This window comes from Catharus ustulatus, chromosome Z (genome assembly GCF_009819885.2).
Source record: "Catharus ustulatus isolate bCatUst1 chromosome Z, bCatUst1.pri.v2, whole genome shotgun sequence".
NCBI classification, from domain to species: Eukaryota; Metazoa; Chordata; class Aves; order Passeriformes; family Turdidae; genus Catharus; species Catharus ustulatus.
Window position 1 is genome coordinate 12,550,870 of NC_046262.2, and position 18,252 is coordinate 12,569,121.

The window sequence follows — 18,252 nt, forward strand, 5'->3', positions numbered from 1 at the left end:
CCCCAAACCCTGACAAAGTCAGAGTACAACCTGACACCCTGTCAGGCAGGGTGTTGGCAGCAGTCCCATTAAATGGTGGCTGCATCCTCCTGCAGTGACAGATGTGATTCAGTTGAAGCAGTGCTCCTGTAGAAGGTGCACTTTCCCTCCGGAGGTCCAGTGGTGATGTGGAGAAATCCTGTTTTCCTCTGGAGTCCAGTGGAGAAAGGGGCTCCCTTAGTGTCCCAAAACCTGTGTTTTTATCTTGGTAAGAAATGTTGGGCTCTTCCCCCTGGTTGGAGCAACTTCCAATGGGATGCAGTAATTTTATCAGTCCCACAGTGGGACTCAATGGGCCATTAGCAGAAAATGACTCACTGGAGGAAGGATGGGTTGTGAAAAGATAAAGAACAATGCCCCAGCTGGTTTCAATGGATGGCCCATTAGCAGAATTTCTCCCGTGGAGATAAGGATCACTACCCCCACCCTCAACAGATGGTGATAGAATAGATACCTTTTATCACATCCTGTATTGTAACCCAAGACATGGAGTTTGAAAGTGGTATGTAGTATTTTTGTGGACAAGAGATTAGGGTCCTGTCATACTGAGAGAAGCACTACCCTATACGTAGCATTCCTTTCCCACCCTGCAGGATTTAAGTGGGCATTATTTTCCCACTCTGAAGTTTGGGGCATGGGCTACTAATACATTCAGGATACCACACCACTTAAAATGTAGGTCTGAAGTGGGGGTACATGCCAGGCTGGCTTGTGTTGGTGCTGTCTGTTCATTATGGATAGAACATGTAGGGCTGCCACTTGGGAGGGTGGGCAGGCTCTTGGATGCATCCCCACCCCCAGATAGTGCAGACTCACCAGGCTCACAATCTGGGAAGGAGACTGTTACTAAAGCAGCAGCAATCTGTTGCCTTAGTGGTAATCTTACACACGTCTGGCAATTTGTCATTTTAAAATGCAAGGTGGCTGCAAAAAGCCACTGTGTCACCTGCTACGAGCATATGGAGAAATGCTGGCAACACAGCTTGTTTGGCTTGAGGAGTGTCAGTCTCATGGAACTTGTGAAGTAGGGTGTATATATTAATGTGTAGTGAGTCTGATGTGTCTACACTTACCAGGTTTGCTAGGACATTCTTGCTATACTTTTTACTCAGGAATCTTATATGGCATTCGTCTTTAATACCTCCAGGCTTTTTTTCAGGTCTGATAGTATCATACTTAATTGATGGTCTTAAATTGTTTAACCATTAAGGCAGTGATTTTCTAGGTTTTTCAAATCCAGGATTCAAAACGGATCAAATGATTTCTGATTCTGCAAGTTAAAACGTTATTCTGAAAAATGATGACACTTTTCTGGAGAAAAATCCCCCAGTGCTGCTTGCTTTTATCTGTAATTGTGAGGCTTTGATTTTTCACATTTACGCAATGATTGCAGGCTGAATCTGAAGACGGTTTGCTGCTCTACTGTGGAGAAAATGAACATGGTCGTGGTGATTTTATGTCACTGGCAATTATCCGACGTAGCCTTCAGTTCAGGTAAAACCTCCATCCTAAATCTGATGTAAAGAGAAGGGTCAATTGTTGCCTCCTAGGACTGCTGAATGTTATTAATATCTCCAGTGTCTATGACTTCTGCCCCATAGAGTACACCAAGGGGACAGTATAATTTCATGTAAGAGTTCTTCAATACTTTTTTCTCTCACCTTTTTTTAGCGTGTGAACATGTACCCTGTTAAACTCTTTTATTCAGACATCAGTGTAAAGGCAGAATGATCCGTTTTCCTCAAGGCATTTTTCTGAGGCTCTTAACTATGTTACTAGAAATGCCAGTGAGCCACTGTATTTGCTAAGCTGATGGTATACTGATGGTATATTGAGTCAGTGTTTTTGCTTTACAGAAAAAGGCTTGCAGATAATGTAGTAAAACAAAGGATGAAATGCCAGTAAGGGGCCAGGAGCTTCATCTTATATGCCTTGTTTAGATGATACCTTGTTTATGTGTTTTAAATAAAGATGGACAGTGTTTCTTGCAGTCTGATAGATACGAAGCAAGTGAAAAAGTATTTCCAGGATCTCCTTACTTCGGAGAGTGAGTCCTTTGAAAGCAGGGAAAAACAAAGTGGGTGATGTGCCTTGGTTGTATTTCTGTTCACCTGCACTGCATGACAGTCAGGGAACATGGGACATTTTGTGCACATTCAGCTCTCCTGGAGGTCTTCACTGTCAATTTGTGCTGAGTTTCAAATAGACTAGCAGAGTTATTATTGTACCACTGCCTTTCACCAGGGAGCTAGAAAAATTCCCAGGATAAATTACTGTGATGGCAGAAACTCAGATTGTAATAGTCTCCACCTTGAAACACTTTTAGCTGTTGGCAGGCTTAGCAATGCACTTGGTATGGACAGAAAGTGCAAAATCTTCTCCATGTTAGAAAGACACATAATGAAGTTTGAAATTTGGAGCAGATTGTACTGTTGACTTGCTGTTTGATTTTCCTGTGCTAATATGCACAGGAAAATCATGTGGAGCAGAGAGGTTCCTGAGTGCAAAAAGCATATTTGGAATCTAAAATCAACTTTTGATTATTTGGTTAATGTAAGATTATCACCTTGCCCTCTCTATTTTATGCTCCCAGGTTCAACTGTGGCACTGGAGTTGGAATCATAACGAGTGAAAACAAAATCAAGCTGGGGAACTGGCACAGTGTCACATTGTTCAGAGATGGGGTGAATGGCTGGCTCAGGATGGACAATAATGCTCCAGTGACAGGGAAATCTCAGGTTGGTAATCCTGCCCCTGTGGCTTAATCTTGGGGTCTCTCAAGGTTATGATAATGTTTCTTTTCTTGCCATCAGAAGCCTGATCATATTTGAAAGGTGCAGTTTTATTTATTTGTGTTAGGACATTTAGTGAATTTGGATTGGAGTACAGATTACTCTTCCAAATATGTAATATAGAAATCACAGAGATTAATATCTAGAAATCACAGAGGTAAATATCTCAGGGCTGGATATCATCACAGTTTCCCTGTTGGGCTCCATGTTTGCTCTGCTCCCCTTCCACTACCCTATGCCAGTCTCAGATATAGCCTATTAGAAGTTTACTAGATTGTGCAGCTGCTGTCCCTGATTGCTTTCTTTTTCAGGCCTCATGGAGCTGCTCTGCTTCCTCAGACATAAAAATTTGATGCATGTGTGTATGTGACTATATATTTATGTATAACAGGCATATACTCATATGAGATTTGTATACAGAGGTGTAATTACATGCATATTCTGGACAAAGATTTAAGCATGGTAATGGAGATAGACATTCTGCCTTGACTTATGTTAACACCAGCAAGTTCAAGGCTGACAAGATAAAATATAATACAGAAAGATGCTTTGACTTGCTCATCCGTTGCTGGGCCAGAAAACAAAATAAAGGCACTGGAAAAAAAGGCAATTTCAAATTGCTTCAGATGTCTTTCCTTTGATAGCCACTATTAACATGCCATCCCTGAAAGAAAGCAGTTTCAGACATCTTATTACTTTCCACTTTCATGTGCAGGCACTGAAGAGAAAAAATTGCAGTGCATTGAGTTCTCATCAGCTAGAAATGACAGAGGAAAGAAATTCAGTGTGTCATGTGTTGCTGTTACCAATTGTATGAGGCCATGCAAAGGGCAGATGAGAATCAGGAGAGATATGTACAGTTTCTGCAGTGTATGGTGCAAGTGAACACCTGCAGACTCAATAACCTCAGTTTATTTAACCTGGCAAAATACAGGCTATGGCAATAGAATTTATTGTTATAAGTGCTATGGGGTGAAAAATCCTGAAGGATTTTAGGCTAGAGGTCAGTGCTGTCAAAACCATAAGCTGGTAAAAACCAGCCCTGAACAACTGAGATTACAGAATGTTTTCTTCTAAAGATCTGTGGGGTTTTGAGAGTACTGTTGAGTAGGAGGCAAAAGTCACATTGTGATCAATTTGTGGCAGGAGTTTTGACTCAGTTGGCCACAGTAGCATGCAGTTTGGGTTAGTGATCCAAAAAGTGTCTGTTGGTTTTTGATGTTTCTTGTTCTTTCCTGTACACTGTAGCAATTTCACTAAACTTGTGTATGTATGTTTCTATGGACTATTTAAAGAGATGGCATTACATTTAGCTAAGGCCAACTGAGTAGAACTCTGCCTAAGTTGTGATTTTACTGGCTTTTTTCTTTTTTTAATTTTTTTTTGTGATTTCATTATTGTTCAATTCTGAAAACTTGTTGGGTTCTGTCCAAAAGACAATATCTAATTGACCTGTCCCTCAGGGCTTCTGGTTTAGAAGACAAACAATTTTTGGCAAAAGGAAAGGAAGAAATTGCAGCAAAATACAAACTACATTTTCTCCTCAAAAAAGTGATTTTTAGTCTTATTTATTGTGCTTTAGTAGTTCATGTTATCATGATGGGATGCAGGTGGAAAAGGTTGATTTCAAATGGTGGACTGATTTGGGGAATGACTAACGGGAAGGAATTACCAATGAACAACCTACATATTCCCTGACATGGTTCTTCATGGTGGAAAAAAAATTGATTGTAAACCACTGTGGCTTAATGAGTTCTCCTGCATTATAACTGTTACACATCATGCTCTGCTCTCCCTTCAGGGCCAGTACAGCAAAATCACATTCCAGACTCCCTTCTACGTTGGTGGTGCTCCCAGTGTGTACTGGCTGGTCAGGGCCACCGGCACCAACCGCGGGTTCCAGGGCTGCGTGCAGTCACTGAGCATCAATGGGAAGACAATTGACATGAGACCCTGGCCACTGGGGAAAGCTCTCAGTGGTGCTGATGTCGGTGAGTGTAAAAGGTGTGGGGTCTTTACCCGGTGACTAACCCAGGATTACTTTTTACCCTGTTGGAACAAATGGAGCGATGGTCCAGGTTTCAGAGGAGGAAGGCATGGTCTCTATTTTTGGGCTGGTTTTCCTCTGCTCCTTTGCACATTGCTTTTGCTGGGTCTGTAGTGGGACAGTTCATCACACTGATGAAGGGCAAGCAAGCAAGCAAGCCCTTTGTGGGCACACTTACTGCGCACAATAAATAGTAAACCCATTTTCATGAGTGAACAGAAGGATCTGTGTTGCAGACATCATTACAACTGCACCAGTATTTCTGCCAGCATCTCTCAGGGCACCTCTCCATGCCCCTGACTGACACAGTCATGTCATCAGAAATCAATAGTATGTATGCTGACCTAGCATTTGAAACAATATGAGCCCAACAAAATGCGTTTTGCCTAAAGACATCATTGCACTTGTCCGAAGTGATGCGTGGATCTCTCAGACCCACAGCAGTCTTGTGGATGTTACAGAGGGTTTTCTGTGTTACACCCAACCACTGCTGAGGCATATAGGCTTTCCTGTATACCATCCTTTGTTTTGCTATCCAGAGTCATGGTATGATTTAAAAATAGCTCGGAATAAATACTTCCTGCAGTTTTATGAAGTGCTATTATAACATTATTTTCCCTTCCCAGAGTAAAAGATGGAGAAGCAGGGAAGCTAATTAACTAGTCCTCTCTTATTTATTAATCTATTTAATCCATTTAATGGGCACTTGAGAAAAGGCAGGGCAACAAAAATCCTTGCTTTAATGATCTCCCAGTCTAAACAGTATAAGAATAAACCCAAGACAGAAGGCAAATGGTAACACTGAGAAATAGATTCCATACCACTGAACTCTCCCTCCCATGCTTCAGCCACAAAGTCATCTTTCTTCTCTTCTGTAGCTGTGCATTTGACATCCCAAGAAGGAAATGATTTATGAGAAACTTCTTAACAATTGCTCTGTATTCTGTAGATAACATGACCATACTTCTGTGCACTATAGGGGTAGAGCAGACTGGCCCAAGAAACAGCTGCTGAAAAGAGTAAGATTTTGGAAGCACAGTGTAATTTCACGATAGAGTGAGAATCTATGGAATTTAGACAGGTACAAGCCCTGCTGAACTTCTCTAGCCTTAATCTCTATTGCCTTTTGGGATGCAGCTAGCTTCATTCCCATCCATGAATGCTCCACATACTACTGCATTAACAATCAACATCAATGAAAATAAATTCTGTGCTCTGCCATGTGTGACTCAAAACTGACTGATAAAGCCTTACTGTCCTTGTGTGACTGCACACATTTATATGAAACTGTACCAGAAGAGACTTGCAAACAAAAGGTCACGTAAGTGTAACTTTTAAAAATTGCAAGTAAACTCTGCTAGGGTTTAGGAATGACTTTTGCCAGTCAGTCACTTGGAGGTTTTTTTTCTGTTGGCACAGTGTATCAGGAGTGCTGTTCTGCGTGGATCACAGAACTGTGAGTGGGAAGGAGAGGGGTCCATCCATCTCTGTGCTCTCTTTTCTTGCTATAGCAGAGGTCCCACTGCACTGTGAGCTGAGGGACCAACAGAGGAGGCTTGTGGTTTGGAATGGACATGGCAGGACACAGCACTCCTGCTGCAGCTTCTCTCCTTCTTCATCTGCCATTGCAGCCACCACAATTGTGATTTACCTCATAGTGACCTGTGCTGGCCCAAAGGCTGAGAAAAGTAACTAGGACATTGGGAGAGCAACCTGTTCTTAAATATCAAGCAGCAAAGATGTCATGGTTTTCTGTTTGTGTCTTCACACTTGATGCATAGAGACCCTTGTTCACACGTCTTGGCTCTGTTTCCTTGCCTGTAAAATAGAGCTAGTGCTATTCTATGTGTCATGATGATTGGTGGGTATATGAGGGATCTGAGGGACAAGATACCTGTCCTGCCTTGGTTCACTTGTGGCCATTACAGCGCAGACCAGAAGGGGAAAAGAAAGCTTAGTAAACACTGCCAGCACCCCTGATCCTCTGACTGGGCATGGGGACGATGCAACTGTCCTCTTCCCTGCAGAAGGAGCATATTTCCCCTTCCAGAAGACTTGTGTGTTTTGTCTGTGCTCCTCAGGTTAGCCCTGGAGTCTGTGTCATGGCTGCTGTACTCAGACTTCCCCCCATAAAATGAAAATTGGGCCTGGTAGGAGGTCAGTAGATAGCAATACTAGACAATCTGGTGTGGCAGGGAATTGTACCAGATGACCTGTGAGTTGTTACTGCTTCTGCCCAGAGTGTGTTAGAAAAGGTTATTTTCCACTGGAGAGCGGAGTGACTGGAATGGACCAGCACATCAGCCTTTTATATCTGCATATTTGTTTGCTGTTTTCTTTCTGGCTTTGGGATGGGAATTCAAACTGTAAAGCTAGTGCCATACAAACATCAGTGCCTGAAGATGTGTAGAGAGCTTCTCTGGAATCAGAGCACTGTGATCAGAGTACTTGAAATCAGAGCACTGTGTTTAACTAAAACAAAAAGGGCACATCCCTTTCTTGCAATAGTTTTTCAAGACTTCTCTTAATCACCTCAAGTTGCAAAACTGTTCCCCTATGTTTATTATCAGAGCTGACTCATGGAACCTTTGTCATCTCAGAGGTGATACTTCAATGTGTCTCAAAATAAATGTGTAATTCTTAGTTTGCCATAAAACACTAAGCCCCTCCAAATGGTGTGCTTACTGTTGTACACCACAGAAGTCTTACTTGGTCTTTCTTAATGTATATACAGTAATTTCACGAATACAAGCCGCAGCAATTTGACAAAAATTTTTGTGGAAACCTGGAAGTGCGGCTAATAGTCGCGGGCGGCTAATATGTGAATAATTTTCTGACATTTACAACCCCAGACGTGCCAGCCAGGGCGCCGAGCCAAGCACCTGCCAGTAAAAGCCGGCATTCCGCAATTGTTACAGTGTTACTGTGTTGCCCTGGCTCCCTGCAGGCAGCACGGGGGGCGGGAAGAGAGGCGGGAGAGCTCTCTTCTTCCGTCCTCTGCCGCAGCCCGGGGGAGAGACGGGGGGGCCCCACGCCACCATTGCCGCGGCCCGGGGAGGAGGCGGGGTGCTCTGTCCCCGCCCGCCACGGCAGGAGCAGGCAGGCTCCATCCTGGCCCGCCGCTGCGCCACAGGTGTGGGAAACTCCGTCCCCGCCCGCCGCCAGCGCCACAGGTGTGGGAAACCTCCGTCTCTGCCCGCTGCCACTGCTCTAGGAGCGGGGGAAGCTCCGTCCCTGCTTGCCACCGCGGGGCAGCGCCGACCCGGGGTGACCGAGCCCAGTGGCAGCGGCGGGCAGCGCCGAGCGGTGGCCGGCCCCAAGCCCAGTGGCAGCAGCGGCCGGCCCTGAGCCCAGTGGCAGCGGTGGGTGGCCCTGAGCAGCAGCGCCAGGCTGGGCCACCTGGCCCCGTCGGCAGCCCCGAGCGGGCCGAGCCTGCACAGCCTTAGCTCAGCCAGTAAACCCCGCCCTCCCACGGTTCTGTTACTAATTGGCAACTTTGTTGCACGCGGGTCCTCGCTGCAAACGACAGAGCGGCTTATATTCAGGTGCGGCTTATTTATGGACAAAAACCGAAATGTTTGCCAACACCCAGAGATGCGGCTTATACTCAGTGCGGCTTGTATTCGTGAATTTACTGTAATCAGTTTGTTTCCACTGGCAAGCAGAGAGTTATTTGATCAGAAACTAAAGGAGAAAATAAATTCAACAAGAACTTCAATCAGATGTACGTGTGACAATTGCATAGTCTGACTTTATAGATAACAGTTTTAGGAAGCAAATGAAAATTTATTTGTTGTACAACAATTTCAGCTAAAATCCAGCAAGAAGAAATAATCTCCTTGTTATTTAGGTTGATGTGCCAGGATGCTTCTTAAAAAGCCCATATGTTGATAATATGGATCCCTTTTAGTGTGGACAAGAGGGTTGACAACCTCATTTTGGCTAATAAGATTAGTTGATAATGATTAACACCTCCCATGGTCAGTATGGCATGAATTTACAGTGAATGAAGAAGCACTTAAGATAATTGAAATTCAACAAAGCATGGTGCTTGTAAACAATTTAGAGAAATTTTTATCTTAGGAGAAAATAGATACAAAGAAGAGCAGTCAATAAGTAATCCAAGGAATGATTGAAAGTTATATCTATCATGGTTTGATTGTAAGGGCTACTTTTGGCCTTATATAAGGCCTCTTGCTGGTCTGATATTAAAAAAACAAAAACAAACTAATAATCAAGTTCCCATGTCTAAATTGCACACCATTTGACAAACTGGGAGAGAATCTGGGCAGAAGAGCAAATTGTGTTGGTTATTAGCAGTGATCAAATAAATCTTTGACAAACTTCTCTGATAAATTGATGTTCTGACTCCTGTGTTTAGGTGAGTGTAGCAGTGGCATCTGTGATGAGGCAGCCTGCATCAACAGTGGCACCTGTACTGCAAGCAAAGCAGATTCTTACATTTGCCTTTGCCCGCTTGGATTTAAAGGTCATCATTGTGAGGAAGGTGAGTGGATGCTGGGATGCCACTATTTCTTCATGTGTGTTCTTTAGTGTTCAATGTGTTTTCCACTTAGAGAAACTGGAGGAGGTCTCATACTGTTACACTGACAGAGGAGAATACTTGTTACTTCATCTTTTTGAAGTCACATACTGAAACCCTTTCCTAACTGCTTTGGAGCTACATCCAGTTCCTACATAATCTGTGATTCTCAAGCCTCTTTGCTTGTTTAAACTAATTATACTTAAGCATTTTGAAATTCCTATTCAGAAGTTAAAATAATGTACCACCCCACAATTGCACATCAATTTTAAAAAGATACCCCCCTTTCTCATAAAACCAGCGTCAGTTGTTTATTTTGAAATGTAAAGGATATAATGTCAATTTCCTGGCAATATCTGAAATACAAGCAGTAAAATACATGCGGCATTATTTTCTGTTCTGTAGAACTTTTCTTGGCACCACCCACTGTCTGCATGCTTGCCACTTTGGAAGGCACTATTATGTTTCACTAAAGAAAAGGTACACAATGCCTTACAGTACAAATACATCCCTGGAAAAGGAAGGGACTAAGTAGTATTGGGAGGGTTAAAAAAGTATTTTTAATTTAGATGAAAAAAAATCAGGTTGTTTTGCTAAGCATTAGCTTAAATACTTAACACAAGGAACAGACACTGGTTGGGAAGAGTAATTCCTTTATGTTTGAGCCTCAAGTGACCTGTTTGTGATTTCTGGATTTCCAGCACTCACCTTGGCCATACCTCAGTTCAACGAATCCTTAAGATCATTTGCTAGCACACCGTGGCCCTTGGAACCACAGAATTACCTTTCCTTCATGGAGTTTGAGCTGACATTTCGTCCAGATTTAGAGACTGGTGTCCTCTTGTACAGCTATGACACAGACAGCAAGGACTTCCTCTCCATTAACCTGGTGGCTGGCTACGTGGAGTTCAGGTTCGACTGTGGCTCAGGAACAGCAGTTATCAGGTAAATGGTGTTGCCTGTGTGTCCTTACCAACAGTGCCACAGTGCTGATCCAGGAGGAGCGGGCTGGAAAGAGTCACAGCCTATGATGAGGTGTGCAAGCCCCTTGGTCTCTAGTGCCTGCTTCTAAGGAAGCACAGAAGCACTAAAATTGTGATCAAGAGGACAGGATTTTCTTCCTACATCAGTTTATTTTTCAAAGCTTCGTGCTTTGTCTTACTGCAGCTGTTACGTTTGTGTCTGTATGGTATTGCAGTAATTCCCTTCTTGCCCCCATGAGACTGCACCATAGCTAGTTAGGGGTTCTGTAAATATTTTATGCAAATACTTTCTAGCCACAGGATTTCACAATATTGGCACTTATGTGAGCATCCTCCTTCCTGGTTTCCAGTTCCAAGCAGGGGTGCCAGGCTGGAGGAGGCAGAAGAAGATGCACCTCCAGGTCCCTCCACATCCTCATAGTGCTGGATTTTGAGTGACCTGAAGCTAGCATCCAATTTACACAACCTAAACTGTCTAAACTATAAATATGTGGTTTAACCAAGGTTGCCAGATACACCTTCTGCAAGGGACTTATTACATCCTAAAATTAATGTCTAGGAGGACAGAAGCAATGAAATTCCTCAGAAACACTACTCTCTCTCCCTGTGTGACTGAATGCCCAGTCACTGAGCAACTGTTCATGGGCTTTCTGAAAAGGCACTGGGCTGAACAGAGGCACTCAGTATCTTGGATGTGACCCAGCAGGCTGCCAGTTTGACCAGGCTGACCTGATATTTAGAAATTATCTATATAAAGCTTATGCAAAATGTGTACACTGTCTGCAAGTCTTGCATACCAATGATTCCTGTGGATGGTCATCAGGAATTTTGGCTAGGCTGTGACTGGGGAAAATGTACATTTTTACACTGAATGAGGACACAAGCAAAAAAACTCATTCAGTTTTGCAGACAAAATAAGATATGAAATTTCAAGGGAGAAAATGCAAAATAATGCACAAGCCTAACAATGCACGGCTGTGGAAAAACAGTGTTCTCAGACAAAGATCCTGGAGTCGCAATGGATAGTTCTGTGGGACCATCAGCAAACTGTTTAGGAACAAATACAGAAACCTAAGCACAGTGCATAGAATTGTTAGGAGTGGAATAAGGAAAAATGCCTCTGCTGAAGCCCACAATGCGCTCTGTCTTGAAAACTTGCTGCTATTCTGGTCACATCACTTCAAAAGAAATTAGAGAAATTAAAAAGAAAGAGTAGTTCTGACATCCAGGAGAGGGAATTCAACATCTTCCACAAAGCTTTTCCACAGTAGCACCTTTCAGCCTGGAAAAGAAAGAGTTTGGTGGAAGTATGATAGAGGTTTTTAAATAATGAATGACATGGAAATTAATGAGTATTCTTTATTTTTTCAATATGCAAAAAAAATAAGGAACCACAGAAAAGAAGACTTTTTTCTTTGGATTTGGTTTCTAGGTTTGTTTTTTTTTTTTCCCAGAGGAGTACATAAATAAGTTGTGGAAACTAATTGTCACAGCAAGTTACAGATTCCAGAACTATAAATAAGTTAGAAAAAATTGGACAAATTTGAAGAAAGCTCCATTGAGGGAGATCAAACACAATTGTACGGATGCAGCCTCTGACTCAGGAAATTGCTAAATGACAAGTTGCCAGAAGCTGGGAGGATATGTCAAGGGAAGAATCACTTCATACTTGCCCTATTCTATTCTCTTGTTGAAAAGTGGCAGAAATAGCTAATTTTGGAGACCTTTTCTCCAACTCAGAATAGCCTTTCTTACAACAGCCTTCAATCTTTTCTAATTGCAGCCTTCTAATTCCTGTTACTGGCAACCATAAAATATTAAAGTAAAATTATTTTTTTCTTCCCAGAATATTGTAGCACTCCAAAACACCTGCACTAAAGTTTAACTGATATGTAGGGTTATAAAAAGTAGAGAGAGCCTCAAGCATGTGCCTGGGAGTAGACAGTCCCCCTTTCTGTTGGAAAGCAGAGGAGCATGCTGGATGCCAGCTGCTGCCTGAGCCACAAGCACTGGAGGAAAAGAGTGTGGTGAGATAGCTGAGTAATGGATGAGACTCAGAAGACCATCAGGATTCATGGAAGATTGTAAACCTGCCCTGTTAGCTCCTCTTTCTAGACAAAATGTGCAACTCGCACCCTGTCATCAGCTCTGTCAGTGGTTAAATAAGACAGATTCCCTGTTTTTCATGCCTGCCTGGTTGATGTCCACTTAAATGTCTCTCTTAATCATACTACTTCATGCCTAGCCTTTGTCTTTAACAGGGGTATAGCTCTGGTTATCCTGATACCACTGCCATAGGACCACCAGGCTGTTAGATATGATAATAACTTTATAATTAGGATGAAGCAAGCTTATTTGTGTATGTCAGCAGTAGCAGTAGAAGAGCTGATGCTGGTGAAGGTTTTGATTTCCCGATGTATCCCAGGATGGAAGCAGCATAATGTGCTCTAGGGGCTCCACAGGGAGAAGGGATGCTGAGTGAGTGACCAGATGCAGAACCTGAGCACCGAAATGTCTCAGAGGAGAAGTTGTTGGGATTTCCCAGGATTTCTCTTGGCCAAGCATTCGCAAGATTGAGATTTTCATGTTCTGGTATATTTTTTAAGCTTTGATTTTCATGGGAAAAGGTAACTCCACAGCACACAAAGAGCCAGGAGTGTTCAAATGTCAGAAGAAAGTGTTACCGAACTCCTGCTGGTTTCAAAAAGCTCGTGATTCCGAGAAAGATCTCACAGCTGAAGTGGTGACTCTGCAAGGCCTAATCATCCCTGATTGTAATTAAATCTAGCAAAACAGGAGGGTTAGCATGATGATGGCCTAAGCAGCAGAGGAGATAATATTTTTATTGCCATTACTATGTAGCCAAACCTATCTGGTTCCTGTATACATTGACTCCTTCAAGGTGATTAGATTTCCTTAGCTATTGATTTACCCAGGATAGTTAAACCCTAAATGGTGCTAGAAGAAGGAGGACAAGTGACTGGCATTGCTTGATGATAACGGAGGTTTTCTGAACCAAGTGTCATTTAGAAGTGTCAAGTAATACTGCCAAAATCATCAAAATAGAAAAAAATGAGCTTTAAGAAAATCTGAAGGATGGAAAAAAACATGACAGAAAGGTTTCAGAACAGATGTTGATTGTTAAGAAAAAAAAAAAAAAGGAAATATTATTTTCACATTTTCAAAATTAAACAAGCATTTGAATCACTATTACTTGCTACTTCATATTACAATTTTTTCCATTTCTTTTTAATTTCAAAATGTGAAGGGTTTTTTATTTTTAAAGGCTAGTGTTCTGAAGATACAAAACATTATTTCATCCCCAAAAATTCTGTATTTTTTCGCTGAAACTAGGAAGTCTTAGGGGCCTTAGATAATACAGTTCTAATTTTTCCAGTTTGGCTGGTAAATCAAACACAAGTTTCCAGTCCTCCTGGAGGAAAGGCTGCAACATCTCTTTTAGACATAAAGTGCTTCAACCAGTGTAGTAAAATGACATTTGAAAACAAGATACAAAGATCTATAGAACTTATGAAGGGGAATGTGGTTTTGCCCCTCATACAGGCTGCTATTCATATTAGTTCTGTGGCAGTAAAGATTGTAAGAACTGTTTAAAAATGCTTCTTTTGAGACTGGTGAATACTTTGCACAACTGAGGATTATTGTTCCTAGCCAAGATCTCATCACATCATTAGGATAATTTTTTAATTACTTCCCTTTTATGTACAACATCCGGGCTGCACGTGTGTGTGTGTAGATGTCAGTGTAACAGGATGCACAAATAGAGCTGATAAGCCAACACAAAGTAGTTCTGTTTCAAAAGAGGATGAAGAATGTGGGGCTAGACCATTAAGTGGAATTTAGTGAATTGAGGATGTACAGCTGAGACAAAAACTTGTTTTTATGTGTTATAAATGACTGAGCAGAAAAACTATCACAGAGGTAGCTGAAGTGTGTGCTGGTGATAGCATTCCATTTATAAATAAAACTGGAGTGCTTGTTATTTGCTCTAGAGATATGGCGTTTGCTGATGGGGCTCAGAAGATTGTTACTTCCTTATAAGGGAAGAATCACTGTGGCTGATATTTATTTTTTATTTAGAAAATCATCCCAGAGGACTTGACTTTTTTAACATTAGAGTATCAGAAATGCACAGTGTTACATGCTTTAAAATTCCCTTGCCCTTGGAACAGGAGTGAAGAACCTGTCAGTCTGGGTCAGTGGCACGAGTTGCGAGTGTCTCGCACGGCGAAGAATGGAATCCTGCAAGTGGACAAACAGAAGCCAGTGGAAGGGATGGCAGAGGTGAGCTTACGGCAGACTTGTCTTGAATGCAGCTGTTGGACTTTAAAGTGGTTACCTGGGAGACTGCACAGCCTGCTCTCAAAGCTCTTACCAGGTTAAAACAGCATACACATAGAGAGAAACATTTTAAGCCCGGAGTTGGGAATTTGTGCATAAGTTCTTCCCTCTGAGGACATGGATACCCATAAAGGCAAGGATCCCACTGGAATCCGACTGACAACTGCTCCTGACATAGGACTGGGCTCACATTTTTGGATCTGGTTCATATATCTTCCTGAGGGTTTTTTGCTGGTACTTGTTTTGGCTAAGTTTGTTGAGCAACGTGTGCACTGTTGCAGAAGTGTAATTTGGAGAAGTTATCATGCTGAAAAGTATGTGCCCAGTCTTTTTTTACCTATTTCTCAATATTGTCCTGGAGAGGTAGCCCTGAAGGGAGTTGTTTGTCTTTTTCCTGCAAAAGTAATATGCAGGCCAGAGTAAGGGCTGGAAAAATCAGACTTGATGACGTGCTTTTTGTTCTTCACTCACCAAGTGATCATAGTGAGTCAATTTTATAATAAAGTGAAATTGTACTTGTACCGAGCAGAATATTCACTCTAAGCACTCAAATGCATCCACAGAGGTACATTTTCTATCTTGATAAAAGCTCAGACTAGACCTGCTTAGAAAATGTCTTTTACCTAGTGGAGAGTCCAGATAGAAAACCAGACTCCAGATCCCAAAGCAGAAAAGTCCCATGGCAGAAAAATCCCACGGAGTCTTCTGAGCAAACTGGGAAACTTTTATCAAAGCTCTGACTTTTCTTCAAAAATTTAAATAAATTGAAATTCCAGTTGTCTATCAGAAAAGAAATTGAGTAAGAAACATTTGACTGGAGCACTCAAGACTTCTTGTGATAGATGGGTTAAGGTGAACACTCCTATTTTTTTTCTCTTGAGTGCTGCTGTGCAGTGCTACAGGAGGAGGGTGGCTGGGAGCTGCCAACCATGAAAGCACAGAATCTTCTGCAGGACTGGAATTGCAGTTATTCTGTCTTTAGCTGTTAAAGGTCTTTCAATTTAGTCCAGGACCCTGAATATTTCCATCAGGTATCCTGAGCAACTGTTTCTGGTAATTGATGCAAACTCAATGTTTCTTTCATTTAGCCCCATAATTACAGTAGATTATCTCTTAGATGCTGGAAATACGGAATGAGTCTCTCTTGCATGACCTTTGCTCTGATTTTAGCTTTATGAAACTAATTCTGGTTATAAATTTACATCCGTGTACCTCAAGTCTTTGCAAATAAAGCTAGATCTGCAGTCAGAAAACATGATGAGTTAGTTTTCTTTCTTTCTTCCTTTGACATTTTGAAACACTTGAGATTTTTCAGCTGACTGGGATAATGTTTAGTATGTCAGGAGTATCCTACAATGGCTTTCTTGATTGTACAAAGAAGAGGCATTAAAATAAACTATAACATCTAAATGTAGGGCTATCACAACTCATGTAGGCTAATCTGAAGTTACAAACATGGTTCCAGCGACTCTAATAAAATGTTATTGTATATTTCTTGCAGGGGGCTTTTACACAGATTAAATGCAGCTCTGAAATATTTATTGGTGGAGTCCCTAATTATGATGATGTGAAGAAGAACTCTGGGATCCTCAAACCCTTCAGTGGAAGCATCCAGAAGGTTTGTGTCCAGAGAAACACAAAGAATCTGTGGGCATTTATTTTCATGGCATCCAGTGCGTGTTTTTTGTGCAAACCTGCCCTTATTCGACTGGCAATATTCAAAATAATCAAGGATTTCACCTCAGGAGCCCACCATGAAGTGGTTAAATGATTATTTTACAGTGAAAAGTCTGTGTGGTGCATTCTTACACCACCATAGAGATGCACACTATACTGCTTTCCCTTCTTACAGTTTTATATGGGGCACATGAATGGAGCAGGTGTTTTCCATTGTTGGCAGACATTAGGGATGATGTTCCCATGTGGTCAGCTGAGCATGAGTGCAGTTCGTATCAGGCCTAGTAAATAATCAAATGAAAGTGCAAACTGAACTAACATTTTTTCTTTCTAAACATACTTAAAATAACTTGGATAAAATTGGAAGTTTGGCCCTGAATTCTCACGTTTTTAGAGGAGTGAATTACTGCATCAGACTACTGCAAAGAAATAAAACATAAAACCCAATTTTTAATAATAGCTTTTATTTAAAAAATTTTAAAACGCTATAGTTAATAATTGCTCCAGGACAGAAAAGTAATTGTAGTTCAGTGTAAATGGTTGCATCACTTGGACTCACATTTTTTACTGTTTTTGTCAGTTGTCCAGCAGAAAACATGAAGTTCAGGAAAACTGGGGTAGTGAGTAATAGTGATGGGAACAGGTCAGACACATGAACATGATTGGGAAGTTAGGCTTGACTAAACACAGTGCATTTTGGGGTGCAAGATAGAGAGCCTAGGAGGAACTAACACAGGTTACAAGTACAAGGTGAGGGGTTGTACGCAAGAGTAAGGCTCTGATAAGGATTGGGAAATGAGGAGTGTGAGTCCTTATCTCTACGATATACTCAGGAAGGTGGATTTGTATTCTCAGAGGCATGAATGGGATGTGAAGGGAAAGCACCGCCTGCCTCTCGGGCACTGGGAACCTTTAGTTGCTTGCTTTCCACATAGTAGGATTTTGGAGAACTATACAGAAATAGAGCTGCAAACATCACCAAGTACTAGAAAATATGCAGTGCATAGAAAGACCTAAAACTACAATCTGTTTGGTTTAGTCAGATAAAGCTGAGAAGTGACTTTATTGTGCTTTTCTTTTTCCTGGATGAGGATGAGATTTCTTTGGATACATGGGTCTGGAATTATGCAGAAAAAGACATTATGAGAAACAAGGGCTGGAAACTGAGTATAGGTTTAAAACCAGAAACAAAAGCATGTTTTTATGAGTGTAGGCTTATTAATGTCTTGAACAATGTAGTAAAAATTTAGAAAGAAGCTGAAAACATAATGAAGCCTTCCCTGATCAATTACATGACAGGACTGGATATTTTTTCTCCTGTTAGAGTTGTGTAATGCTTGATGCAGCGTCTTTTCTGGGTAGGATCCCCAAGATGCATTCTCTGAGTTATGCAGAAGCCACAGCAACTATTACCTTTCTCATTTCTGACCTTAAAATCTATTGTTTGTTAAGATGTGCTTATTGTGGTGCTGCTGAGATCAGATGCCGTGCCCACATGCAATCTCTCTTGCTGAGATGTCAGCTGAGATTATACAAATGTTGGTTTATACTGGAGAACATATGCTGCTGACATATTGGAAAAATCCCAACATTTAGCAGTTCTCTTCCATTTATATACAACAGTTTTGTGAAGTCATTATTTATGTTTTTCATTCATATTAACTCTGGTTTCTTTCAGGCAAGAGGAGATACTAGAAAGCAATAGAAAATATGAAAAAACAAGCTGTTCTGCTTAGTATTTCTGTTGTCAACACTCATCTCCTGGGGGGTTTTCTGATCTCAGAAATGCTTTTGCTCAGCAGCACGTGC

General features: G+C 41.6%; 1 protein-coding gene across 3 annotated transcripts in view; it reads left to right on the forward strand.

Annotated features, from left to right (window-relative positions):
• Positions 1-18,252, forward strand: part of EGFLAM (EGF like, fibronectin type III and laminin G domains) — a 76,758-nt gene that overhangs the window by 45,848 nt on the left and 12,658 nt on the right. For all 3 annotated transcript variants that reach the window (XM_033086294.1, XM_033086293.1, XM_033086295.1), the window contains exons 11-17: positions 1,433-1,533; positions 2,633-2,777; positions 4,633-4,822; positions 9,260-9,385; positions 10,123-10,366; positions 14,598-14,709; positions 16,268-16,384. In XM_033086294.1, coding sequence (XP_032942185.1) covers positions 1,433-1,533; positions 2,633-2,777; positions 4,633-4,822; positions 9,260-9,385; positions 10,123-10,366; positions 14,598-14,709; positions 16,268-16,384 — 1,035 coding nt within the window. The remainder of the gene's footprint in view (positions 1-1,432; positions 1,534-2,632; positions 2,778-4,632; positions 4,823-9,259; positions 9,386-10,122; positions 10,367-14,597; positions 14,710-16,267; positions 16,385-18,252) is intronic.